This window comes from Seriola dumerili, unplaced genomic scaffold (assembly GCF_002260705.1).
Source record: "Seriola dumerili isolate Sdu_G_001 unplaced genomic scaffold, Sdu_1.0 BDQW01001092.1, whole genome shotgun sequence".
Taxonomy (NCBI): domain Eukaryota; kingdom Metazoa; phylum Chordata; class Actinopteri; order Carangiformes; family Carangidae; genus Seriola; species Seriola dumerili.
In genome coordinates this window covers 729,368-757,052 of record NW_019175347.1, presented here as the reverse complement: position 1 = coordinate 757,052, position 27,685 = coordinate 729,368, and the positions used below count along the sequence as shown (strand labels likewise).

General features: G+C 42.3%; 1 protein-coding gene across 2 annotated transcripts in view; it reads right to left on the bottom strand.

The window, feature by feature from the left end:
* The window catches only part of LOC111237772 (netrin receptor UNC5C-like), a 111,954-nt gene that overhangs the window by 14,347 nt on the left and 69,922 nt on the right, over positions 1 to 27,685 (bottom strand). Inside the window, exons 3-8 of one of the 2 annotated variants that reach the window (XM_022766998.1) lie at positions 26,413 to 26,556; positions 20,924 to 21,027; positions 9,662 to 9,842; positions 7,685 to 7,852; positions 7,253 to 7,417; positions 491 to 682 (exon numbers count right to left, since the gene is read on the bottom strand). In XM_022766998.1, the coding sequence (XP_022622719.1) occupies positions 491 to 682; positions 7,253 to 7,417; positions 7,685 to 7,852; positions 9,662 to 9,842; positions 20,924 to 21,027; positions 26,413 to 26,556 (954 nt within the window). The remainder of the gene's footprint in view (positions 1 to 490; positions 683 to 7,252; positions 7,418 to 7,684; positions 7,853 to 9,661; positions 9,843 to 20,923; positions 21,028 to 26,412; positions 26,557 to 27,685) is intronic. The other variant, XM_022766999.1, reaches the window with a different exon arrangement.

Genomic DNA, 27,685 nt, shown 5'->3' with positions numbered 1-27,685 from the left:
CGGGCCAGGGCTAGCTGGTTAGCATGCTAACTTCTGTAGAAGAGAAGACGTGATAGAAACAAGAGTTAACATTGGCGACGTTTTCCACCACTGGAGACAGCTGTTGGTGAGTAAAAGAATTAAGTTTGATGCTCAACGCGCAACATTTCTTCTAGACTGGTAAGTAAACAGCTGTTAATGCTAACGCTGGCTGTGTAGCAATAGCTAAACTTACAAATAGCTCCTTTAATGTGTAATTTTTGCTTTTGTTGTTAGGTGTACAAAAGGGCTTTTTTGAAAAAGAAGTTTATATATTTTAAAATAAGATATAGAAAAAAGAAACATTGTAGTCTGTCCGCTGAAACTCAAGTGTTGTGTCATCATCCCAGCCCTTGTCATCTGGTGTTCACTAGCTCACTCACTGGTGATGCAAGACACTCAAACCCGTATGAGCAGGAAAAACACATACACACAGAAAAAAACACATATACATATCTCTCCTGTTCCACACCTTTGCGAGCAGTCTTGATGCTGACTGGCTGGAAGCCACCATTGAGGGCAGAGGAATCAATGATGTCAGAGTCAAAGTCCCGGTGGTTTTTCCTGTAGATGAAGAGCGCCACGACGACAGAGATAACCAGGCACATGATCACCGCTATGACAATACCCACATACAGAGCTACATCATCTGTACTGGGGGCCACTGGGTGAAGGAGGGGGACAGGGGGTGTGGGAAGAGAGACAAAACACAGAGAGAAAAACAGTCTTTTAAAATCTCATAAGTTCATATCAACAGCGTTAAGCTTTCTTTCTCAATATGCAGGAGCTGTGATGAAGCCATTATCAGAAGACTAATATCCTGGTTAAAGATTGAGCCGGATATTAATAACCATCTACTGGGAAATAAATGCATACTGTATATCCCCTGTCTTTTTCTTCATTGAAGTTAATGCTGACCTGCTGTGACAATCAGTCTGTGTTTTTAATGGAATAACAATGTCAGAAGTGAGTCACTTTGTTTGAAACACAACATTAGGTATTTTTCACCTTTCAGCTTTACCACTTAACATTTAATTTTCACAGTTTTTATTTAATACAGCCCTTACTCACAAAGAAATCTGCCAAACATATGCAAGAGTTGTAACCTATGTCCATGTTTCTTTTAGGAGGCCATATTGTGTGTATATATATACCATGCATCATAAAGATAAGAATAAACAACAAAATAAAGATAATGATGACAAACTCTTTGCGCAGCAGTGCAATTAATAGGGAAGGCTGCTTCAGTGCAACCCAATGACACACTGTCCTAACAAGCAGGCTCAGAAGCGAGATCAAAAGTTCTGAAGACGGAGATATAGATGTTTTCATCTTCAAATTACCGTGCTCTGTGTTGGAGTTCAGAGTCTGTCTCTGTCTTTGTTCTTACACACTGCAGATAAGATCTAGACATAGCTTGCATTTCTCAAATTGTCTTTCATCTCTGTCTCCCACCCAGAGTCTTTCTGTCCACTCTCCAGCTGGAGAAACCTCTGTGATTACTAGGCCTGGCATGGATATAGTGGCTGTTAGAAACGCAGACTCAGACAGGCGCTCATTACAGATCAGACCTTTTAATGGATGCCTACTGACAGTCTGAACTCTCTGTGGTGTTTGGTGAAAAATGTCCTTCACTGTCACCAAGTTGACAAATGGGGGGAGAAACTCTTCTTTAGAGGGCATGTGTGAGCCTGTGTGTGTGTGTGTGTGTGTGTGTGTGTGTGTGTGTGCGCATTGTTCAAGGCATGAATACACACTGTAAATGTCAGGGGGGTTGTACAAAAAGTCGAAGACCAAAGCACGTAAGTGCATACTCATTAATAAGAGGGGAAAAAAAGGGATTTTGATAAGGGAATAATAATTTGAGTATGCAAATTGAACAGAATCTGCACCAGTAGATGGCAGCATCAGACATCAATCCATACACAGCACTTTAAGGACATTCATGATGGCCGAGCATTTGTGTAAATTAGCCTTGTGTGTCTCAGGGATGCAGATGGCACTCAATCTGTCACTTGCTCTCTTGCACAAAGGAGAATGAAGGAGTAGAGGAAAGAGGCAAGAGCAGAGTGCTTTTGTGACAAGTGAAAGACGCAAGTTGTGTAATTTTTTATCACATACTTGATATAGTAACTGTGTTTTTTCCCCAGCTAGTTATGACTTGATTTTCTTGATTGAACAAGTACATTTTTCAACACTTAAAATAGATTACATTTCATGCTTTTAGAAAATCTCTGCTGAATTTAAAAATTGGGTATGACCTTCACTGGGGCATTTCTTACAATGACAGTATAAACATAGTGATTAAAAAACAGATAGTTTCTTTAGTTTAAGAAGTAGCTGGATGGCCACAGTTTAAAGAGGCAGGAGATTTATTACTATAGTAATTTCAAAGGCTTCATTTCTCTTAGTTCCCAGGAAGGACATGTGTGGCCTGGTATTCTCTTTTCAGCCTTAACAGAGACATCCCACTTGGAAGGAATGACAAGATACATCCTCATATATGTTAGTCCTCTAATCCTTCCTCTAGCACAGACATGAACAGAAAACAGAACAGGGAGCCAATGATGAAAGTCTGAAAATGTAATTTCACTGTGCTCTCTCTGCCAAGCTTCCCCGCAGTTATTTAACATATATCCCCTCAGTCGAACAATCTTCCATCCACGCTTTGATGATAAAGGCAGCAACCTGCTAAGTGTACGCATTAAAATGTATCACTTAGATTAATACATCCCTTTGAACATGAGCCATTGTCGGAAAGGGAAAAGTACAAGAAATGGAAATGAAAGGGATTATTGAACACTCCATTCTCTGTGAGGACGCAGAGATTTACAGAGGGAGGGTGAGCTACAAAGAGACCAGACTCAGCGGCTGGGCTGACAGTGAGGCAAAGTGTCAGGATGAAGTTGACGAGGAGCAACAGGGTAAAGGGCAGTGTCAGCTCTGAGTTACAGAATAGTAACTTGATGGTGAACGGGCAGCCAGCTAGCAGAGACACATTAAGAGAAAGGATAGAGCAGAAATCAAAAAACAAAAGGGAAATGCCCTGAGGTGGTTGAATGTAAATAAAAAGAAACAAAAACAGAATAGTAGTAATGAAATGTAAATGGGCAAGGGAGAACAATGGCAAACATGTATTTCCATTCTGTAATAAACAAAGTTTTTCTTTTTCTGATGGTTTGTCTGAGATTATGTGAGACTGCAAATTCCTTGTGAACAACCTGCCCATGAAGTGATCACTAAATAAAAAAGAGACAAAAATAGACATGAGAATGAAGAAATTATGTAAACAAAAAAATAATAATGATAACAAAAAAACAATAACTCACATGAATTTCCCAAATCACTCTTGTCTTTTGCCTCAGAGGACTTCTGATATAAGGAACCTTGAAGAGAGGAAGGGATTGTGGGATGGGAGAGAGAGTAGGAGAGGTAGGGTAGGGTAGGGTGGTGGAGGGAGAGGGGTGATGAAAATCAAATTTAAGCCAACAGAAAAACAAACTCAACAAATGAGACAGCAACAAACTCATGAGTAGGAGTGATGACACAGGGAAGCGATCTTTCTTGATTTTGCCCCTCCTCTCCAGATCTCTGTACAGAGTATAGAGATGGATGAGAAGAGCAGGGGGAACATGGAGGCTCTGTGAGGGAGTGGCGTGATCCATCAACTGGGCTTAGTGCCTCAGCAGCAGCAGGACTGACGCTGGCAGGTGAGGGGAATGGAGGGGGCTGATAAAGTGTGGGCTCCAGCAGAGTCAATAGAACCTACAGCCTTGCATCTGTCACTGGAAGGTGGATGGAGAGGGTGGCGCACGGGATAAAAGGAACGATTATGTTAGGTAAGCAAGGAATGGAAAAAAAAAAAAGGTACAAGAGATTTGGAGGAAAAACTTCCAGCACTCCCCAACTGGGGCTGTGGTTGGCTTTTGTTGTGGCCAGGTAATATGTTGGAGTGATGTGGAAAGCAGGCGACAATGGCAGCCAGGGATAGCGCACTAGTACACATAATATTCAGTCTCCCTGGGACATCCATAAACAACTATACAAACAATGAAGTCCTTATTGGAGAGGGAGAGAGCCACAGGCAGACAAGTGGACCGACAGGAAAATCAATGGCTTGATAAATGGGGCTGGTGTGTACATGTAATCAGGCAACAGGGAGGCTTGGATGGAGCAGGGGGAGGTGACTGTCGGGGTCAGTCTAACTGATGGCCCATTTGAACCCATCCTGTAGAGTTTCTGTTCATCCTGACTGAGCGTACAGTATACTGCAGCAGGGTAAAGGCATGCTTCAGTGGGTGGGCATTATCCAAAGGGAACCTCGGAGAAAGGCGGACAAGAATTGTTCCTTACCGACAGCACAGAGCTGGGGAGTAAAGGGGACACGTAGAAGAAATCATTGTCGGTCTTTCAGTCATTACTTCTTTGAATATGGCAGATTTCCAACCTCAGGGAAAATATATTGTCATATGGCAAAACTGATGTCAACGTTTGAATAGCTTAAGGTTCATTTTTTGCATCTACTACCTCTTGGTTATGCTATATAAGTGAGATCGATGATTCTATTTATTTACATTTAAACAAACACTTAAACCACACAAAAATAAAGAGTAAATCACTTCATGTTCTTGGAAGGCTGAGGTGAACCCTTGAGTCATGATTTTCCAGTCTCTGTTGTTTGATAGCAATAAAGCATTTGCCCTTGCTGGAGTGTGCGCTCCCCTTTCTCTAGATCAATATGTCAAGAAAATGTCATGTCTGAGAGCAGGCTTACCAAAGGCTTGGAAAACAACATCAGAATCAAGGAAGACAGACCATAAGGGAGTGCAAAACAGAGATTTAGACAGGTGAGCCTCAGTGAAGTGTGAAAACTATACTCATGTGTTGAGAGTTGGGAAGTTCTGTCTGAACAGGCAAAGTGCAACCTCTCTAGATCAATCTGCAGATACTTAACTTTGTTAAGCCCAACCCCCAAACTCCCTGACTGTCTAAATGTGATAAAAAAGACACAAAGTAAATTATAACACAACTCTTTCCTTTTTGACTCAGGTCAGCAGAGTTTTTACAGCGGGCTGCAAAGGAGCAGCACCAAGAGTTCTGTTTCCAGGTCTGGTCATATCATATTGCTTTGCCAGATCTCTGCGATGGACTGCAATTGAAATGATTTAAATAAATTCAAACAACAGAAAATAAGATCAAGCTGCAACGGAATCCACAGACACGTGTTTGCTCAGATGCCAGCGCTGCACTGGAGGGAGCAGATCAACGGTCCAAGGTGAGTTCAGATTGCACACAACTTCCATTCCCAATCATATTTGCTATAATGTGAGCTTTTAGATAATGGGCCGTTCTCCTAAATGCTAGTGGAAATGGTCATTAGCATTGACATAAGTGGCTTCACCCTCTTAGCTTCCAAAAAAAATCAATCCCTGAAATGATCCTAAATCTATATCATTATGGCTTTATATTCTCTGCAAACTGGCCATCAATCTACCAAGAACTAATGCTTCTGTGATCGGCTGAGTTACAGGGGGCGTGCGGTGGGGCGGGGAACTGTGGGGCGAATACATGTTGTGGCGCAGAGGGAAATTAAATAAGATGAATAAGACAAACACGAGTAGGTCCTCTCATAGATTGCCCTCTGATCTTTATATACACTATAGACATATGACCTTGGCTATAATATCAGCTCATGCATTCCTCTGAATGAAATCAATGTACACTGAAGTCACAGTTTCCTGTCAATCCTCAGTACATATGGACACACAGCATGGTATGTATTTACTTTGGACAGAGACATGCAGATCCTTCAGGCAGCTGCATCTGAAGAAGCATATTGGCAGCCAATGTGATGTCAAACGAAACCTATAGTTCGTCATGTCAGCATATTACTGCAGGTGGCAGTTTACAACCCCATAGTGCAGCAAAAGCTCAGATCAGCTGCACACAATGACGGCCAGCTGTATCAAATTCTAGACTTCTAGACATCCTATTATATTATTAGTGTCACAATCACCATCTGTAGTGGGTTATACATACGACGGAGGCAGCTGTGACAATTTGTGAGTCTAACACCTTCAAAGATGTTTATTGGAGAGGAATTTTATGGAACTAGACACAGAGTTTAACTCAGTTACTGTGCAGTCTTTCCAGCTTTCTCCTTCTGCTGCTCTCTTGTTATTACAGGCACAGGGTCTGTAACAACCAGGAGACAAAGACTGTAGAGTAAGTAGATGAACTTCAGTGTATCAAACACTTTACCCAGTAACTTCTTAACAATGCGATGAACACACGCGCGGACACGTGCCCATCAGAGCAACTGCAGCATGATTCTAATCTCTGAATGTATTATAAGGGAGTGGGAGCAGGACTGTTGGCCCAACTGAACTGCGTGGCTGTTTTTAACTTGATAGAAGAAAGAGAAACAGAAAACAATTTGCTGCCTCCAGAAAAATATCTGAATTCACCACAGACTGGCTACTGCCCTTTTTTTTTGTTAGCAACCAAACAATAAAACCAAGAGAAAAATTGTGATTTATGAGAGGGAAATGCTGCATACTGGAGATTAAATGTAAAGAGTAAATGTACAAAATATACAATACTTGCTCACTTTCCAACACATGTAATTGGCAGCTCAGGAAAAGGAGCACGTCTACACTCGTACCACTATGTGGCTTCACGTTTCCTCTCATTAGACCTAAAGAATCCAGAGTTTTTAAATTAAGGTAGCAATCACAGCAGCTTGGTAGCTGTGACCCCCCCCTTATGTAATTACAATATAATCACTTATTATTATTTTAAATATAACTCCCAAATGCTAAGCTTGTGACAAGGATAATTACTTAGAGCGCTTCCCCATGTGGCCAAGTCTTTTTTTTTTTTTTTTTTTTAATATATACTTATATTTTCAGCAGAGCTGACACAGGAAAAGATGTGCGGTGGTTTCTGCTTTTATGTCACTTTCATCCAACGGCTTTTGTGTATTATGCATGTGCAAATGAAGAAAAACAGATCGAGTGAAGGAGACAGAAAGAAAGGCGTTTTAGCATGTCTTATCGTTTATGTATGAGCGAAGTGAAACAGAGTGAGTGAGAGACAGGGTGAGAGTGTTATGTGGGGATGTGAAACACAGCGTGGTGATGAAAGAGCAGAGTGAAACTCATGGTCAAAGGGTAAAGAAATTTCTTTGGTTGGCAGGTCAGAGAGAGTAGCAGAGGATTAGTCAGGTACTCACTCTGCATGCACAGCCCATCGGTGCAGTTCTTGGACTGGAGTACCATGCCCTCACAGTCCTTTCCACCATTTTTGGGTGCTGGGGCGCTGCATTCTCTCCTCCTCCAGTGGGTGCACTCTGTCCCACAGGTGGACCACTTACTCCACTCTGTCCACAGGCCATCCACTACCACACAACAGACAGGACAGACGAGGGCAGAGTGAATGAAATGGCAAATGAGGAGATGAAGACAAACCAGTGCATGAGTGGGTGAGTGGATACGTGATTGAGACAGCGAGAGATATGTGGGAGAGAGACACACGTAAGGGTGGAGGGCACAAACAGAGCGAAAAATGCAAACACAGAGTTGCATCATATTTTTTTTTGCATTTTTGCACCTAAACCCTTTCTACCCACTAATAAGTGGGTGGATTGTAATCTTATATGCCATACCTGGGCAGAGAGGATTACACGCCAGTTTCTGGATGCCTTGCCCTTCACAGATGGCTCCGCCGTTGAGTGGTGCTGGGTTGGTACAGCTGCGGGTGCGTTTCTGGTAACCACGGCCACAGCGACTGTTACACACTGACCACTCTGTCCATGTCGACCATCCACCATTCACTGGAATACACGGTAATAAAACATGTTGAATTATATATGAGTGCTGTTTATTTTCTCAGCTCTTCCTTAGATGGCTTTTATATTGCACGTTACACAAACAAGTGCTTTATAAAAGGGCATAGAGCCGATAAAAAAAACATACTGTAGATTGGGGTGAAATAAAATACATAAAAATAAGATAAGATTTAACTAAATGAAAATGCAGCAAAATGTGCCCATTATAAAAATGTGTGTACACTGTAGAGTTTTTTTTTTTGCGTTTTGACCCTGAGATCTCAGGTCGTTACTTTGCCACGCAGCCAGACAGTAAATTCTGGTCAGATTGCTGCATTTTCCATTCACTGATTCCTCCTAATGCCTCTCTTCCTCTCTCATCCATCTCTGTCAGCGACTAAATCCAGTGGAGAGTGACACCAGGGCTTGTGGCTGAGAACAAGTCTGTGGCATTTGAGATGGTGGAGCTGGGCCCCTTGGAGCCTCAGACTTTCAAATATGACATGCTTATGAGTGAAGCCCAAAATATTGGACTCTAGGGGAAGACCGCCAAAACCCCACATTTCTTTACTGTCTGCTTTCTTTCCTCCATGGATTATGGCTCTATCTTTTCTCTCCCTCTATCTCTGTGTCTCTCCCTCTTTTTTTTTTTTTTTCTCTTTTTGTTGCCAGCTTGTGCTCCTGTTTCCAGTGTCCTTGCAGAGGGTTGGGCTGCAAACCACTGGGCTAAAAACACACTGCCTACCCTTCTCACTTTTTCATCACTAGCAGAGACACAACTCTCCCTTATCCTTTGGGTTTCTCACACTGCTTTGTGGGGATGTGTGCGTTCACATACAGCACAGCTGTGCATAAATCTGCGAGGATCCCATTTTGGAAAAGAGGGATAAAGAAGCAAGGACAGCACAAACAGATGCAGTGGCTTGTGTTACTTTCTCTCAAGGATGAGTCGACATCAAAGCAGTTTTTCAACACTAAGTCCTAATAGACCGCGTTAGTGACAGGAAAGCGTTGCAGAGACAGCGACCTTTGTCCCTGAAATCTGCTCTCTTGGATTTACATTTGTGTTTCTACACCCGCCAATGGCCACATTATTCTCAGTGCTCACTTAAGTATAACTAAAGTTACAACAAACAAAACAACAAGCCATTTTCTCTTCATACAACCTATGCGGATAGAGTCTGTACGTAGTTTCTTCTGAGTCTTCCTGAAACAAGAGAGGTTGTGATGTCACTCAGTCCCCAAAGGTAGATCAGAAGTATCATGAGGAGTTCTATCAAGGACAGGGTGAACTCAGTCAACTAAACTATCAAACCAGTTGTCACTCCAAACAGAAAAGCAGTGTCTCAGGTTCAGAAGAGCATCTGTTTCATGTGTCATTTCTCCTGTCTTGAGTAGCCTCCAGCAGGCAGGCGTTGCTGCGCAATGACAGTCATGTTAGTTGATGTTGGGGAGACAGCGGGTGAGTCTGTGTGAAACCACAGCGGGGGACTCTTTAAGTACGGCTCAGCCACATCAGCACCTTGCTTGCAGTTCAGAAAAATCACAAATCTTCCATTCCTAGCACATCTTCCGGCAGGAACAAAATGAGTGCATGTTACATGCCACGGGAGAGAAAGGGATTTGCTTTATGCAGAGTGACTTTGAAATTTGTTTTATTTTGAGTTGAGCTGACTTCTTATAGGAATTCAACACTTTTCCTCCGCAGCACATTCTGACTCTGCTAATCTCTCATGTGGAGGATGAGTGTTTGCAGGTCAACAGATGTGATACTAAGATCCTACTGACTGTATCGTTCAGTGTAAGATAGTTTACCGTAGACGATAACTGTGGCGGTGGTGCTGCGTCTCTTGGCCACAATGTTCTTGGCCACGCATGTGTAGTTGGCAGTGTCGGAGAGGCGGGCCTGTTTGATGATCAGGTTGTGGTCGATGGTGATATAGAAGTTTCTGTCATCTGCGGGATCAATAACCTCCTCATTCTTTAACCACTCCACCTAAGAAGAAGAAGAAGAAGAAGAAGAAGAGGAGGGAGGGAGCACAACATGAAGAAGATGAAACACAGGAGGCTCAGAAACAACAGAAAAGTACTGCAAACAGAAGATGTGAGAGTAGATATAAGACATGCTTGACCTCATTAAATTGTAGAAGAATCACAGCAAAGTGTTTAAACAGCTGTAGTTTTTCTTGTCTCTGCCTAACTTCTGAAATAACACTGAGTGCAAGGATTACAGCACAACTGTTTAAGTCTCTGAGGTAATGCTAAAGAAAAAAAAAAAAGTCAATAGCTATCGCGCTCTTTTTTATTCTCCCCCTAGAACAAAGCACAACAGTCACAGCAGCACTGTCAGACAGCAGAGAAGGAAAACTCTCCGCGATTCGTGAAGCTGAGAGACTCTTTGACCTTTCCTTATGAGCTTCATATCCCTAAATGATGCTGATATTGAACTCTGGGCACTATCACGGAACAGGGGACCATTTCGAGCCTTTATTTGGCTGTAAATCACCAAGATCCTTTTTCCTCTTCAAGCGGTGTAAAAGGTTTGGCATCACAAAAAGAATCGCACGTGCTGCCTCACACTTCTGCGGCCACTTTGATTCAAGAATATTTCCCGGTTCTCTGGTTTTCTTCAAAGAAGCTGTCCAGTCATGAGGAGGCCTGGCAAACAGCTAACTTCCTGTGTATTGTGATATCCCACGAGGAGATAAGAGATAAGACACCAAGGAGCACAGTACAGGCAAAAGATAAGCAGGATGTTTATAAAGGGTCTTTCTCATGAGAGATAAAGTATCTTTAAAAAAAAAAGGAAAAAAAAGTGGGGCAATAACCTGATATGAGTCCCGACAAGACAAAACAGTCTGTGTTGTTGTTGGAGTTTTTGAAGAAACAACACAGAAACAGCACGTAGTGGTGCAGACATGTACGACACACTGGCCATTGTTAGAACTTTCTCAGAAGAGAAGACGGGCTGATTGTGACATGCACTGGGTTACATGCATCACCAGCTTCACTAGTGTCTGCGTTAGCTTGACATGGCAGATATCAAAAGATGCCATCAGCGTCACACCTCAGCGAGGTTTGCCTCCTCTCTTATCCAGTGGGAACACACAGAAGAGGCTGAGAAGAATATTTTCAATGCTTCACTTCACAATTATTTCACACTTAACCTCTTCAGACCTGTGTTTTCTTCAAATCAATGCACTGCAACACTTACATCGCAGCACCTCATAAGCACCTCGCCAACCGCCACGGCAAACTTACATCTGAATCTGACACTGGATGCAAAGTTAATATCAGAAGAGCCCCCTGCAAGCATGATGTATATTCTCCGCTTATTTGGCGCTTATGAGTGTTTTTCTCCATAAACATGTATCAGCCGAATCAATCTCATAGAGCCAGGAAGGATGAGAATCCCTCGCCAGTCGTCTAACTAGCTGAAATGAAACCTCTCTCTCACACGAGCACAATGCAATAAAGTGCCGCATGACAAAAGTTTCGATGTATAGGAAATGCGTTACATATATTATATATCTAATTTATGACTAGATGTTTTAATGAAAGCTGCTTTATTATTACACAAGTCCGTGAAAGCTGCAGTGTGAAGACGGAAGAAACAAAAGATCTCATCTGTGTTAGCAGCGGATGTGTTGGAATTACTGACATTTAGGCCGCGAGGAAGGTCGCTGTGAGACCATCAGACAAAAATGACAATATTCTTTGTCATTTTATTGGCAAGGCCAATTCTCAGGTGTCAGTCTGTCCATTTTTTTTGTGAACTAAAACCCACATATGTAAAAAACACATTTAGTTTAAGACTATAGAGCATTTTTCATTGGTTACCCCTGGAATTTATAGCTGAGCGTGTTTATATGTGACGGCTGTGTGTGATTAAGGTATTTCAGGCCCTTCCTTTTAAATTGGCTTCTGTTTTAATCGTATAACAACTCATCTGTTTTGACATCTGTCGAGGTGACAGTAAGACATCTGTCAGGAGTTTGAGGACTTGAGCACCGGAAGAATTTAGTAGCAAATTCACAAACCTGTCGCTTCTGGTGATAGCAAAGACAACTTCATTAAGTTCCTCTTATTGTATACTGTACATATACAAATACGGTAAATTACAGCTACAGGCTAAAGTGATTACAGAGCATGGATCAATGTATTTGCTGAATAATAGTTTCATAGGTTTTCTGTGTGTTACAATATAAGCATCGATCTTTAAAACTGCATTAAACTAATAAATATGACAAACATGACCAGAGAGCACGACCCCTGTGTTTAGAGAACAAAGATTTGACAGTGATCTGACTACCAATTTGTGTCTTCTTTGTTCCCGCTTGTCACGCTGGAAAATGAGGGAACACAAGTCCAATAAAACAAATAAAGATGATGCAAAGAAGAGAAACAATGGTTTTGTTGACATGATAAATATTTTGTCTTTTAGTGCTCACAGCAGTGGGTGTACAGAGCACGGGGCATTGTGAAGTGAAAGGTCTGATCTTAGAACAGAGACTGACAGTTGATACAAAAAGGTGGTTATCCAATTTTGCACCAATCACAGAGGCAGCCTCTCCAACCGTGCCGCATTCAGATGTCAAGAGCACTTTCTAAATGAGAAGGTAATTAAAAATTGAACAAAAGAGCTTTTCAGCGCAGATGGAGGGGTGGGAGGGAGACAGAGTGACGAGGGATAGAAAGTGGTAGAAACTCATGTCAGAAGTGGGAACGTGTGTGTGTATGTGTGTGTGGTTTGTGTGTGTGCATACAGAGAGCGCAGAAGTGAGCAACAGTTCACCCATCATTTATGCTGTACCGACTATAATTAGGACTCATTAATAAAACCAGAGATGAAAAGGTAAGCCAATGTCTATACTACACTTGTGAAAAAGATTTCCAATGATTAAAATTCAGCAGAAAACGACATCTCATACAGCACTTTCTCTCATGCCAATGGATTCCAACTTGCACACACACACACACACACACACACACACACACACACACACACAGCTCGTTAGTGTCTGATTGGCAGTGAAACATCCGGAGAGGTAATTGGCACATTTCTTGTCATTAACGAAGGGAAATTGCCACATGTCAGCTGTCATAAAGAGAGGGAGTCTTCCTGTCTGGTCGAGACAGCCAAGTGACGGAGAGGAAGACAACGTTGAGACAGGCACCTAAACTTAGAGAGGAAGAGGAGAGAGACAAAGAGAGAGACAGGTAGACACAAGACGGGAAGGAGAAGACAGATGAGAGGCAAAGACGGTCAAGACAGAATAAAAAATGGGGGGGGGAAGTGACTTTGTGTGGAAGAGGTGAAGACTCTGAAACGCTGAAGCGAGGGGTAAACAAAGAAGAAAGAGATCCAACTGCGAAGAGACAGCTCTGGAAAATTTCACAGACCAGGATGTACTGGAATGGATTTTATTGAGCAAAATAAGAAAGACAGGTTAGAAGAAGAGATATGGGGAGGTGCTGCACAATGTGGAGGAGGGACATGAATGATAGGGATGGATCAGTGACATGTGTGTGAATGCGTGTCATCACAGACATCACAGACGTACAGAGACCTTGCGCGCGCGGGATTCATTAAGCTGGTCCAACAGACAGAAGGAGTTCAGAAGCAGCTCGTCAGTGTCGTGTCTTCAGCTGCAGCTTCTCGGTGGCGTTGCCTTTCACACACACTGAAACTGGATCCCATTTTAGAGACTGGTCCCTCTGAACTCCGCATTTCTAGACCGGATATCACATAACGGCTCAACAAGGCTCGTTTCATTTTAAGAGGATTCTCCAGATGTGAAGAAACGCAGCTGCTTGTACTCGTAATGAATTTCATGCATTTTCAGCTGATCCTTGTCAAGTTGTAAAGTTGAGAAATTCCATATGACCACAATGTATCAACCAGGTATTTGTTGGTAAACTCTTTACTGTGATGTAATTCCTTTTGAAAGGGGACACTTTATTGTTTGGACCTTTTTATTTAAATTTGACATACTGTATTGCTTACATTATAAAGTTAATATAGCAAACTTATTAGCAAATTGCTGCCTACACATCCAGAAGATCAATATCAATATTCAATTGGAGTCATGCTTGTGTCCACCTGACTAATGTAAGCCCAATATTTACTGTATTATTAAAGCTCTGTTTTTGGTCTCCACCACCTACATGTGATTATTAAAAATATACCTTTTCCTTTTTATTTTCCAGTTTTATATCACATCTCTATATATGTGACATCACATCTGGAACTTTAAACTGGATCAGAGCGTGAAATCAAAGCAGACATGTAGCCCTCAGGTCTTTTGGAGGACCCACCCTGGTGGTCTATGTCCTTTAAAGAATCCAGAACTAGGATGCAGCTTCAGTGTCCTTCAACTGTCACTTTTTCCTCCCACTAGCAAACATAACCGGCTGCAGACCAGGCCATAGCAGCGTGGACGTGGGAGCAACCATTGAGTGGGATGTTTCTGTGCGCTGCCACGGTGTTCCAGCACAACACTAATTAGCCCAATATACAGAACACACTGTATACAATCCACTCACTTGTTAAGAACCAGTGCAAGGCAAAACCATTCATTACTCATCGCTGTTGTGTCAAAAATAGAACGTACAGCAGTATGGGGGTGGAAAGGGGTGTGAAAAGAACATGGAGGGAAAAAAAAAAAAATGTTCCACAGCAATGTGCGAGACTCCTCTACAGAGAAGTCATTATGAGCTCTCCTGCTTCTCCATGTGAAGTCTAACTATGTATCCAAAGTAATTTATTCATTTCCCTTATTTCACAGCATATATCCGCTCCAGGCTTGAATGACACACCTGGAGAATGAGCCACAAAAGGTTACAAACTGATTATTCAATCATTCACTACGAGACAACAAGCCATATGCTCTGCATCTGCCTGCATGACAAGTATGGAAATGTGAGCTGTATAAATATTAACAAGCTGAAATGCACAAAGGTGTGATTTGAGATGCGATTTGAAAAATGTTTGTATGTGTGTATATGCCGGTGCTAAACTGTGTGTGTGTGCGTGTGTGTGTGTGTGTGTGTGTGTGTGTGTGTTTGTGAGGGTGTATGCGGAGGAGCTGGAATGGGAAGGGTTTCGGGAGAACAAGGTTAGGTAACAGAGGTGGAGTTGGAGTGGTTACTGCTGTAGGTGTCCATACAGAAGACGGATCGCTGAGACTGGAGCCAGGAGTAATGACCTCCTCCAGCTCTGCCCTGCCTGTAGCTCCGCACAGTCTGCTGAAGGAGAGCAGCCATTTCTTAAACTAGCTCCAAGGACAGCCAAACACTTCACTTCTGTAACACAGCTCTTTCTGTTTTCTCTCACACTCTTCATACGCCTCTTAAGATATGATTCCCACGATCACTCACTCGCCATTACAAGTGACATAAAGTTTGGGGGAGGTTATGTTTTCCTCACTCTCTCTTTTGTCTGTTTGTTGGCAAGGTATCTAAAAAAAATGACTTGTTCATAATTTGGTGTATAAACCATCCTTGGTCCAAGAAACAGCTGATTATATTTTTGATGGGATTTATTCATTATACTGCGCATTTTGTTTTTTAAGCCAAAATGTTTTGATATATCCATGTGTGGGTGGACAAGTCTGAATTTACAAGTTGACTGCAGAGAAGCATGGCACACACATGCTATTTTATGTGAAATATTAAATAATAAACTAGAATAAGCCATTGTTAAGGCTTTGCAAGATGGAGAACTGAGTGATACACACTGTGCACGCATGCCTTGCTCTCCCGAGAGTCTCCCCTGGCCTTTAGAAAAGCTTAGATGATAACTCCACCAAGTAGGAGGGTTTTTGTGCTGTGATAGAGGTCACAAGTCTCTCGGTATACAATACAACCCTCAGCAGAAAGGATAAAAATGCTGGAACTGATTCACAAGCTCAGTGCAATCGGCTCAAAAACCATTTCAAAGTGATAAAGATACAGTTTACCCCGAAATGAGAACTCTCTCATTTATGTCTCATTCCCCGTGTTAAATGAAACTACCACTTGGCACACAGCAATTCACCTTCCCGATGATTCAAGTTTGCTTAGAGAGATGTGATTTTTTATTATTTTATGCCCGATTTGGAACTGTAAACAAGTAAGATATGTTGGGAGAAAACTGGGATGGCAGGTGAAGCAGAAGTTTAAAACTCTGGTTGCATCCTTCTAGAGCCTCAAGCAGTGCTTCTGTCTCCGTCCTATAATAAATAATTGTATTTTTTTTTTTTACATATTTTTTGGTTGGCTTTTGCATGAAAATGTTAATAAGGTCCGATTCATTTGAGGTAACAGGAGAAAGGTTAGTGTCTTAGCACAGAGGACAGCACACATGTTGGGCTATTAGAGTAAATCACAGCCTTTGCACAGGAGAACTGCGGTGATTGACAGGTGAGTGCCTGAAGGGCAATCTTTGGTTGGTTGCCAGAGGGATTTGGTCTGGCCTCCTGACACCTTCTTTCCCATGGGTAACCTTAATGAAAACGCACTTCCTGTTTCGCTGGGCACTGAAGTGTTGTAACTCCTGACATCCCCGGCCCCGCTCATAAATACGCCGCGCACCGTTTTTCACTGGGAGGAAGCACTCAGCTACTTCTTGACAAGGTGACCTGACGAGCTGCTGTTTGCGCTATGCCTTTACTTCGCCTATTAAGTGGAACTGGGCCTAAAATCAACAGCAATCACTGACATTTACATGGTGTGATGTGTGGAAAAGACGGACGCTAGATCTCCATAACGTGCCACGGTCGGGATATTTGAGCTATATTAGATTTTATAGCATAACATTCAGTGTTGAGAGTCATTATCACTATACATTTAGTCAATAACAAAAAATGGAGGAAGCGTAATTTGAGCTTATGAACAAAATCTACTCACAGAACTACATATGAAACTCTTGAATTTGGCTCCAGCTGTCTGAATTCATCTTAGTTTCCTCACTTCTCCGGATGCGGGAGTATGAAGCAAAGATCTTTGTGTTTCCTGGCTTTCTTCTCAGTAAAGCCAGTGTACTTAATCATGGCAGCAGGGCCCCTTCCCCGCAGAGCATCAATGACTCGTTACCCATGATAACACGGCAGGACCCTGGCTGACTGAGGAGATGCCTGAATTAAAATCCTGCTTCCATGGAAACAGGCTCAGCAGCTCACGGTGCTGCATCACCTCTGAACTCTTGTATTTCTCTCAAGGCTGTGACAAGTGCTCTGAAGTGGAGCTGGAGATAGGGGGGGGGCATGGCAGAAGAAAAGAGAAAAGAACAATAAAGCTGCATTCTTTCACAAAGGAGATTTAAGTCCATTTTATGAGCCTGCCACATATTCTTGAGTATGAAAAGAGGCCACTGTTACCTCTGTGGAGGCCCTTTAGATGTTGAAGAAAGAGTGTCATGGAGTTATTCAAAGAGAAGGATCTGCGTTGAGCTGATGGAAACTCCTCTATCCCCATCTTTACATTTATTAATCTATCTATGGGCAGCACTCACCAAGTAAGCCCACACAACACAGACACAGTGCACAGAGCCTTTCCTGCCAAATCACTTCTTCTCCCTTCTTTCCTAGAATAGCCTCAACAGTTACATGTTCCATCTGCTCTTGATTACGTATATATCAAATATTCATGACCCATGGAGATGTGTAACAATGACTTTGAGGAAGCTTGGTGATTGTCTGATGTATCTAGACCATACAAGACGTCCAGATGACTGAATCCTTGTGCTATTTCAGAAACCTCACCCGCAGAGTTTCAGGCCAAAGTTCCATTGGTAATGGTCGAAAAGGAGAGGCCAAAATAAATGCCTGCTGCCTGTTTTCTTTGTGTGTGTGTGTGTGTGTGTGTGTGGTATGTGTGTGTGTATGTGTGTGTGTGTCTGTGTGTTTGTTTGTGTGTTCCACAACTCGGGGACTATCTGCGCGTAAGAAAAATCAATGTATCAACTGAGAATAACTGAAGGGCTAGGAAACCTCAGATTGAACCTCCAAATATGAAAACCTCTGATGGACACTGTTTCAAATGCTTTCTTATGAAAACCTGCTGCATCATCACAGGAGAAAATCCTGATTATTCAGCATAAAGTTTAGTTTTTGAGGCAACAGCCCTTGCAAAAAGCCAATAAAGACTCAAAACCACTTGAACAGAATCACAGGATGTCATTACTGTGGTAAACCGTCAAGACAACCTATAATGTAAATCATCTGAAAAGTGGAAAGACTAGGGAGGAACTCAAATAGCACAGTGCCACTTTGTAATCCGAGATCAAAACTAATTGTGATGGACTTACTTTGATTCTGTAGAATGCGGGCTTCCTGGTTCTGAAATTGCATGTGTGAGCCGGGGTGAGTTACTGCGGTAACTCATCGCTAAAAAAAAAAGCCGCAAAAATCTGGCACCATAGCTTATCTCCACCTTTAAGTATCAGAAACTGTCAATGCTTGCATACATTTAACTATTATGACAGCAAATATTCTAACAGTTAACAGTGCTTTCAACAATGACAATAGAAGATGGCGTTAGTTCCCTGCACTTGTGTGAAGTTTGGATAGCTGTCAAAAACTGAAATGACAGATTCTAATCAAAAAACTCTTTCATTCCACTTTGAAAAGAGGAAGCACAAAAGTCTTATTTCTTCTTCCAGTTCATCAGCAATGAATCTTCTTCTGCCAGCTGGTAAGCCACTATCAGTGCTCACTCTATAGAATAGATGAATAGACCTTCAGTGCTCATCCGAGTTGCTGGCAGCATGTTATCATGTGTGCCTGTGAATGCAGGCGTGTTAATGTGCCTGCTGGTGCTTTGACATGTGAACATGCATGTGGAAGTGTAGCTGTGTGACAATAAACTACATGCACAGTCAGCACAGAATGTGTGTGTGTGTGTGTGTGCGCGTGTGTGTGTGTGTGTGTGTGTGTGTGTGTGTGTGTGTGTCCTGCTTGTCCTTTTCAGGAAAGAACAGCTTTGGAGCCATGCCACACGGCACAATGTCCATCACATACAGTCCACATGATTTAACAAAAGTGCTGTAAGAGTATGGGTTTTATGGCTGAGCCGCTGCATGCCATCCTGCCAGCCTCTCCCTCGCTGGGCGAAGGCCTGTGAAGGAACCACAGAGCGAACTGACAGCCCTCTGGAGGCCTGACAACAACCCACTGGATCCAACCCCGACAAACCTCTTCTCCTTCTGCCTTCAGCCTCTCTCATCCTCTCTGTATTTTTTTTGTCTTAGAGTGGGTGAAATATGACAGATCTTTCCTGCACAACGGCTGCTACATATTTCTGCCATTTCATATGTAACCACAGACTTAGCCCATCTGCTTTTTCCGAGGCTTTTTCTCTGGCGGGCTTGTGTGAGAAAAAGGCCCGACAAACACAGATGAAAAAGCAGCATTCAGTTTTGTCCTTTTTCCCACTGAGGCAGCTGTGTTTGAGTTCAGAAAAAAAAGAGGAAAAATAACTTGTGGAAAGGAACTGTTGTCTTTTTTTTCATAGCCATGAGGTAAGTGTGAGTAATTAAAGAAGCTGAAAGTGGGCCTCTGTACACACACAAAATTCAACTCGATCATACAAGGAAAAGTAAACAGAGAAAACAACCGCTGCTCTTAGTTAGAATACAGAAAATGGTGCATGCAGGGAGAATAGAAAACAATCTGTTCAGTGTTTTCTCTTTTCTTTTTTTTGGAGGAACTCCACCTGTCATCAACATTCTGACTTGAGATGGTGAAACTTCATTCTTCCTTGTAGATCTTAACCAAACACTGGTTTTTCTTGTTTGTTGAATAGACAGCCAGTTTGGTGATGGGTGAACTACATGAAAACAGCACTGATTCTACTTCTACCATTCACTAAACTCGAATGCATAGCTTTACCCAGAGTAAAAATATTATTCATGTTGACATGTCTTCATCTGGGTTGCCACAGCAACTCCATATCTCAGAAAGCATAGATGTGCCATGATTGGACTCCAGCTGAGTCTTTAATCGCTACACTGAGCCGGTCTAGGATTGACAGGGAGACCTCAGACAGGCGGCAGAATCACCATTACTATATGGCTGTTACAGCAACACTATCACACTGAAGCCTGGATTGTATAAGGAGAGTCTGCCGAGTGCCAGTCCCAAACTTTCGTCCATTTAGCCTGTCAGCACTTTCAGCGGGGATAAATGCTGTGCAGTTCCACTCACTTAACTCGGCTTTTCCAGGTCAATCACAAGCCTTTACAGAGTTCAGTCTCTACACCCCCAGCTCCGAAAAAGAAAAAAAAAAAAAAAAAAACACCAAAGCCCCCCCACCCATCAAACCACCCTTTCATCCTCTATTTATGTTCCTGCAATCTCAACTGAGCCTTTTCAAATGCAGCTATAACAGTGTTCTACTGTAGGGCAGGGAGGAAGTAGAGCAGGCTGGAGATATTGGCTGAGCTAAGGTAACACAGGGACACAACTGGTTTTATTCTTTTTTTTTTCCCCCTCTGCAGATAATTACAGTTTTTCTCTCCTCTCACCAAATTACAGTGACTGGCTGATGTTCAGGAAATACCCAAACAGCTTAAATAGCCTAGGCAGTGGTGGAAAAATGTCCTTATCTGTGTGCTGGACTGTGTCAGATTTATTCAGTGTTATTTCATTACAACTTCTGAAATGGGCAGAGTTCACAACTGAAGCAAATTCTGCAATCAACACAGTGTTCACTTTTTAATGTGGCATGAAAGAACAGAGCCAGTGACGGGCGCTACAATACATGCTAATAAATGCATACGCTAAATGTACAATTGTGTGGGAATTGGACATTTTAGCTGCCCATTATATACTTAAAAAACAAAAATCAGGCATGATGGTGACATTTCTGCAGAAACCACCTCCAAAAAAGTCAGTGAAGCTCTTCCCATAAACCTCTTTTTCAGAACAGCCAGTTTATTGGATTTGAGGCGAGAGCTTTTGGCTGAGCTTAGTCTGGATAATCACAAATGCCTGCATTTCTATGGAAAACATGTATAAGTGCATATTAGAACTTATCTTCTCAAACAAATAATCAAATTACCCAAACAAGTACAGTGTAGTGGCTTTTGAGCCTTACCTCAGCAGCTGGGATGCCTTCAGGTGGGCGACACTGGAGCAACACTTCCTGCTCAAGTGACACTTCCTTCCCAAGAGGCTCCTGGTCAAATGTCTTCCTCAAGTCTGCAATGAAAACAAAAAAAAGGCACACAGTGCATCAATATTTATCTATATGTCATTGACAGGTAGATGTGAGGGCTGTTATAAGAGCTGTATTTCATATTAAATGAAAAGTAAATCAATAATAGTATTGGTATACCAACAATAAATCATCAAAAGCGAAGGGAGGGTAACTCATCAATAATAATTCACCCTATGCAACAGCAATAAACAACGGTGTGTATCTAAATAGAAGAAACTGTGACTGAGATTTATGCTTTCTTTCTATGTCCCTCACCTTCAGCACTCAGATAAATTGTCTGAAGTAGATGGAGGGAAGAGAGGGAGAGGGGGAATCACTCGCCCTCCAATGAAAAACCAATATTTTTGTGGTGTGAGAGCCCTGATGGAGTAGTGCAGGGCAGGGATAGTGGCGCTGACAGGGCAGGATTACTGGTGGTGTCATGCTACACTGGAACCCGAAGCCCATTAGACATATATCATCACCTGCTGCACAGACGGCGACAGGAATGGCGGGCACATCATACACAACAGGAGGAGGAGAGGAGAGGAGAGGAGAGGAGAGGAGAGGAGAGGAGAGGAGGTAATGGGGAATTACAGCACTACTTTGGAACTTTGGAGCCACTACAGCACCAAATCTACAATGAAACCTCCAAACTCCACTTATACCATTTCCACAGACTTTGTCATATTCTTGGCATACATACTCTTTAGCCTTTTATTGTCACATTTAATCAAAAGCAGTGACCACATCAACCACAGCGCACACGCTCTAAAATGTGTTTGTTTTTCCTTTATAACACATTAATATGGTGTATACATGCACAGACATCAACTCTCTGAAACAGTCTGTAAACTGCAAGAAGGGACTAACGTGAACTGAACCCATTAGACCGAGCCAGCCCTGCAAGAAAGAGGGAGACAAACTGAGTTGAAAATTCAAGCTGTTCTATAATGACAAGCCAAACTCAGTATACATGTTAAAAGAAACAAAGAACTACTATTTTCAATCATTCAGCTTTAAACAAAAAAAAAAAAAAAAAAAAAAAAAAAAAAAAAAGATGAAAATGTGTTGCAACAGTGAGAGAAGTGTTGAGGGTCGGCTTTGGGCTTAATTTCTAATCTCTAACTTTCTGATTGCATACCAATGACATCCATTTCTCTTTCTACCTACACATAAGTGTGTCCATGGAAACAAACCCAGAAATGACCCCGGTTCAGCGATTCAATCTGTGGAAAGGATATGGAAATTCTTCTTCACAGAACGCTATTAATGCAGTGACGGATTGCTATTGATATTGTGTGCTAACATAAAAAAGTGATTTATTACATTAGATAGCTCGAAAACGGCACGTTGGTTTTGAATACAAGTTTTAGATGCGAGTATACTGTAGACTGGAAGCGCCACAGTGACACATCTGCATAGCAGAATTCCTGCCGACGACACATAATAAAACTAATACTCTTGGGTACAGTGGTTGCACAAGTGTAATAGGACACAGTGTCCATGCTGTATCTATCATAGTAAATGAATGTTCCTCTGTGACTGTGGAGATGGAAGTACGTGTATGTGAATTTATATATACTGCACTGGTACAGAGATAGCATACAGTGATTCTCATGTATTTTTTTTTTCTCATAGGCACCATCCCCTGCAGTAAAGAGACATCCCTAAAAACTGAGCAAGACAGAAGTGAAATTTACAGATTTCATCACTTTTTCTTCAATAGTTTTGAGATGGGGAGACATTACACTAAAATAGAGACATTTAATTTTTCAGCTAACGGTTCCAAATCCTCCACAGGAGAAACTATATCATGTTCTTATTACAGAATACATGATCAGACTGCACCCGGAAGCCCTAAAGAATACCTATCATCATTTTATTTGGAGAAATTAACCTTAGAATAACAAATTCAATGAGAGTTTACCCCAATGCAACCTGAGAGTATGCGTGTCTTCAGGGGAATATGCCATAACTCCACAAATTTCAATGTATTATAAAAGCTGAAAGGGTGACTGTTGAATTGAAAGCAATTTCCGTAAATGTCTGGTATGAAATTAAAAGAAGGAATGACTGGAGGGGCATATTCTGGGACACAGCTTCATCCAACTGATTGTTTTTTTTTAAGACAGACAGAAGGAGAGGAGAGGAGAGGAGAGGAGAAGAGAGGAAAGGAAAGGAAAGGAAAGGAAAGGAAAGGAAAGGAAAGGAAAGGAAAGGAAAGGAAATTTAAGTCTCAAAAAGTACTTTTGTTTGCAATTGTAAGAGTCATTCTACTGTTTCTCTGCTGTCAGACCTACACAATGCAAAGATGGATCTTAGTACAAATTGCCTCCGAAAGATAAAAGAAGATGTATTCACAGTATGACAGGTGAAGAGAAGAATCAGGCTTCATCTTCTCCTGCACTGTGACACACACTATGATACACTGTAGGATATATGCAGTACAGGGCGGCTGGCCTGGCCGCTCAGTGTGCACAATTTCGGCATTTTGTCATTTGATGGTTTAGAATGGACCATAATGCCTAGCAGCTACTGGTGGTAGTGTCTATGGTTAAGTCCATAGCAGGTTTAACAATTGGAAAAGTGAAAACTCTGAGTAAAGAGCTGCAGAACAAGAAACAAGAAAACAAATGTTTATATCCATGTACAAGAGTTTTGTCTTTTGTCACTAAAAGAACAATTAGTTTCTTTCAGCATTAAACCAAAGCTTGTTAACACCATCATGCATTATTGTTGAGAACATAACAATCACCAAATAGCCTGAATTAGACTATTAGTATTAATGGCACAGGCCAAAGGTTGTGAGTTAATTTCAAATATTCATGCTTTTATTACTCATACTTCTTGTAGCAGATAAACTACAGCTTGTTAAACTAAAATTAAACACCCAGCGCTTGTATTGTTTTGTTTTTTTTCGCAGACCTTTGGCATTACTCTTGATGAAACACAGTAAGTAGCATGCAAGTGATTATTTTTCACTGTATATTTTTATTGGATGTGGGTTTAAATTATGCTTCCCCTCCAGAGTCTCTCCTCTCCTCACTTCTCGTAACCCTGAACGGTGCTGTGGGACACTGAAGGGTGTGGGACCAGCTGAGTCGACATTCCTGTGGGAGTCGCACCATTCCCTCCTCAGTCCTCGAAACACTTCCAGCCCCGCACACCCCCAGGGAGACGCACACATATGACAACCATTAACTTAAGTGTTTGGCTACTTGTCATGCTAAATTACACCAGCGCCACACTTCAGAAACAGTTTCTTCCTTGCTTGCTAAATCATTAGGTGCTGGTGCAAACCTATAGGACTCACCGAGTCTGGGTTTTAATCATTAGTAAAGTCACAAGTAATAAAGTTGAGGTTTTACTTATTATGCTGTGTATGTGTACCAGGCCCCAAACAAACAAGAAAAATAATTTCCAGCTTTTTCAGTGAACATTACCCTCCACCAGGCTTTTGAAAGGTATTTTGGTTGACTTAATTCATTTTTAATTTGCGTCTGTGCATACACTTGCATTGCCTCTCTTTGGCAAGCAATCACTGCACCCCAAAAACAGAGGCCAATCAAAACAGATTTATGGAGGTCACATGAAAGACGGGCAATCACAAGGAATTCACACATTCTCTCTTTCTCCCACCAAGCACACAGTGTCTCTGACAATACCTTCAGCCAGTCCAGCCTTTTTTTCTTTTTTTTTTGCAGGTCTGAAAGCCAGTTCTTCAACACAACAGCCTCTTAACTCACCAGCGCTGGCTCTGACTCACCGTCTGATTAAACTGTATATGTTTAGATGATGGGAGAGGAGAGGAAAACAAGCCCAGTTTCCATTAGCCTAACGGGATAGAGTCTGGCTCTGACAAGAAGCCTGCCTGGAGAGAGAGAGAGAGCCCAGTAGAGGAGCTAATCCATTCAGCAGAAGCTAATGGGAGGGGAAGAGGGGTCCATTGTGATTTGAGGGATAGGTTAGTACTGGCAGGCTGCTCATCATGGGTGATTATAGGAGGTGGAGCAGCGGGAGTGGGCTCGGTGGGAGACTGAGAGGCATGATTCGGATTCACCAGGATAGTATAACAGTAGCCGTAATGAGAAAAACTACTGGTGTTTGAAATAGAGGGAATACGCTGGATTTGGACAGAGAATGTAACAGAGGGAAACAGTAAGAGAGAGGCCGCTAGAGAGTCAGCAACAAAAAGAAAATGTGGAGAAAGAGAATTAGGTGAGATAAAAATGGAGAAAGACATGAGTATGATTGCTAAGTGGCTCTAAATGGAGTAGATCATGTGAAAACCGTGGATATTGACTCCGCACTGTGCTACTCTGCTGCACCGTGGAGGGGAGATTGAATCGTTTCGACAGTGGCGCTGAGTTGCCAGCCAAACATTAGGCTCCAGTGATATCCCTACCCAGCCCCATCCGGCAGTGATAACAATATATTTGATGCAGACTACTATACACACTGCAAATGTGGGGTGTTTTTTTTTTTGTCTTGTTCGCCACAAGTCAAAAGATAAACAGCAAAGCTGGGCGGGACATGTCAGTCACAACGTCTTTGACAGGAGCTGAAAGTGCGATGATCTAGATGATACTATGAAAGACGTCCCTTCAGGTGGAAGTCTGACAACAGTGTGTGAGCAGTTGCGTTATGTAATTTGTGTTGTGCTGCAGAAGTGTTGCCTTGATGCGGAGCTTTATTCTTTCAACTCCGCTTTTCTCACCATGTCCTCTGGAGTTTCAATACTCTTTAGATTTTTGATTGGCAGATCCTTTTGGGAACAATTAAAAAATGAGCCCAAACTTTAAGAGGCAACAGAATGTTTCTCATTACTTGGAAGCAATTGTGTTGCATTTTTTTTTTCCGTAGGAGGACAAACACACAGGCAGAGAACAAATGAGGACCACCTACAAGAAAAAGAGGGAGAAGCTTCGTGGCTTGAGATACATGATGCTCATGAAGGTACCATCATGGCGTATATCTTACGTGGTATACACGTGAGCAGAGCTATAGCCCTCCTTGCGCTTCGCCGGGACGTGTGGAAAACGGCCTAGTATATCGTAATGGAGCTTTCTCGCCTCTTCGCATGAGCTAACATGGTTATAATATATTCTCAGGTTTATACCATACACAAGGAAACTCATTCAGACTATACAGGCTTTTTACCAACTCCAGTTCAAAGGGATACTTCAGTCCCATGTCAGTAAAACCCTTTCTTCACTGCATCCATCTCCAGAATCTATAAATCTGTCATGATACACAAGTCAGTCTGTGGGACACATTTCCTTGGCAGCCAAGAGATTTTGTTTGGAAAGGAATACAAAGATGGGAGAAGAGATAAAGACTGAGTAATGGGATGGAGAGAGGAATTGATGGGGGGGGGTACTCACAAGCGATGCGAACGTGGGCTTTGCGACTCTTGGTGGTCCCTGCGGAGCTCCAGGCCACACACTGACACCAGAAGTCCTCCGGCCCAAATAGCTCCTCCACCTGCTGCCGAGTGATCTCTATGCTTGCCTCCCTCACAACCAGGCCTGTGAGGAAAGACAGAAAGGGAGGGAGGCAGAGAAGGAGGGAGGACAGGGTTGGCAGTAAGAGATGTGGATAAAGAGGTTTAATGAGGAGAAATGAGGGGAGGGAAGGGGAGAAAGTGACAGAAAGTTCACATTAGTACATCAACCGATCGACAACAAGTGAAAATGAAACTAAAACTGAGGAAAATGAATCAGTTGATATGAAGAACATGAGCAATCCACACACATAAATGCATTATGTAGATCCTATCACACAAATCAGTATAATTTACATCAGTCACATCACATGCTTTGACACTGGTGTGTGTGTGTGTGTGTGCACGCGTGTGTGTGTGTGTTTGTGTGTGCGTGGCTGTGTTTGTGTCAGTCTGGCCCCGATTCTGGAGCCAGAGCGCTGAGCTGTTTGGGTCTGGGCCCTGTGGGGGAGGATTCTCTGCATCATGGCTAACACAATCCTGTTTGCTAACTCCTCTGATTACTGCTCATCTGGGTGCCAGGACCCAAACAAACAAATCATCCCCAAAACAAATGCCTCTACCCACAGCTGCCCCGCTAGAGCAGATTATGCTATTGCTACAGTGTGTGTATGTCTATGCCTGTCTGTATATGTGTATGTGCGAGAGAGCATGAATCGAGCGCATGCATATGTATAATGCGGTGCAAGAGCATTCATTGAAGATACGAATGCAATATCCTGCCGTGTTTCAGCTCTCAACCCATCATCTTTTTTTGACTGAATGGGAAATTTGTGAGAACAATGGTGGTATCATGAAACCATGATGGTAACTATCAGAAGCGAATTATTCCCTATGTGCTAAGATGGTTGCTATAGTTCCAGGCTGGACGCTGCTGGTGTCCAGAGTAATCTGAATTTCAATGCGCATGGATTCATGCTGGAGTCATTTTACAGGACACATTGACTCAATAGTGATGCAACAGCTCTTCAGATATTTAAAAGAACATGCTGTGAATATCCAGTGCCACCTCATCCCCAAAGTGCTGCTGCTCTATTAGGTTTAGATATGGAGGTTGAGCTGCCCACTAGGAAAGTCAAGTTGATGTCATTTTTCTGGAACTGTCACACTCATACACCTGGTCAGCAATAATGTGAAAGTGGACCATAACATTT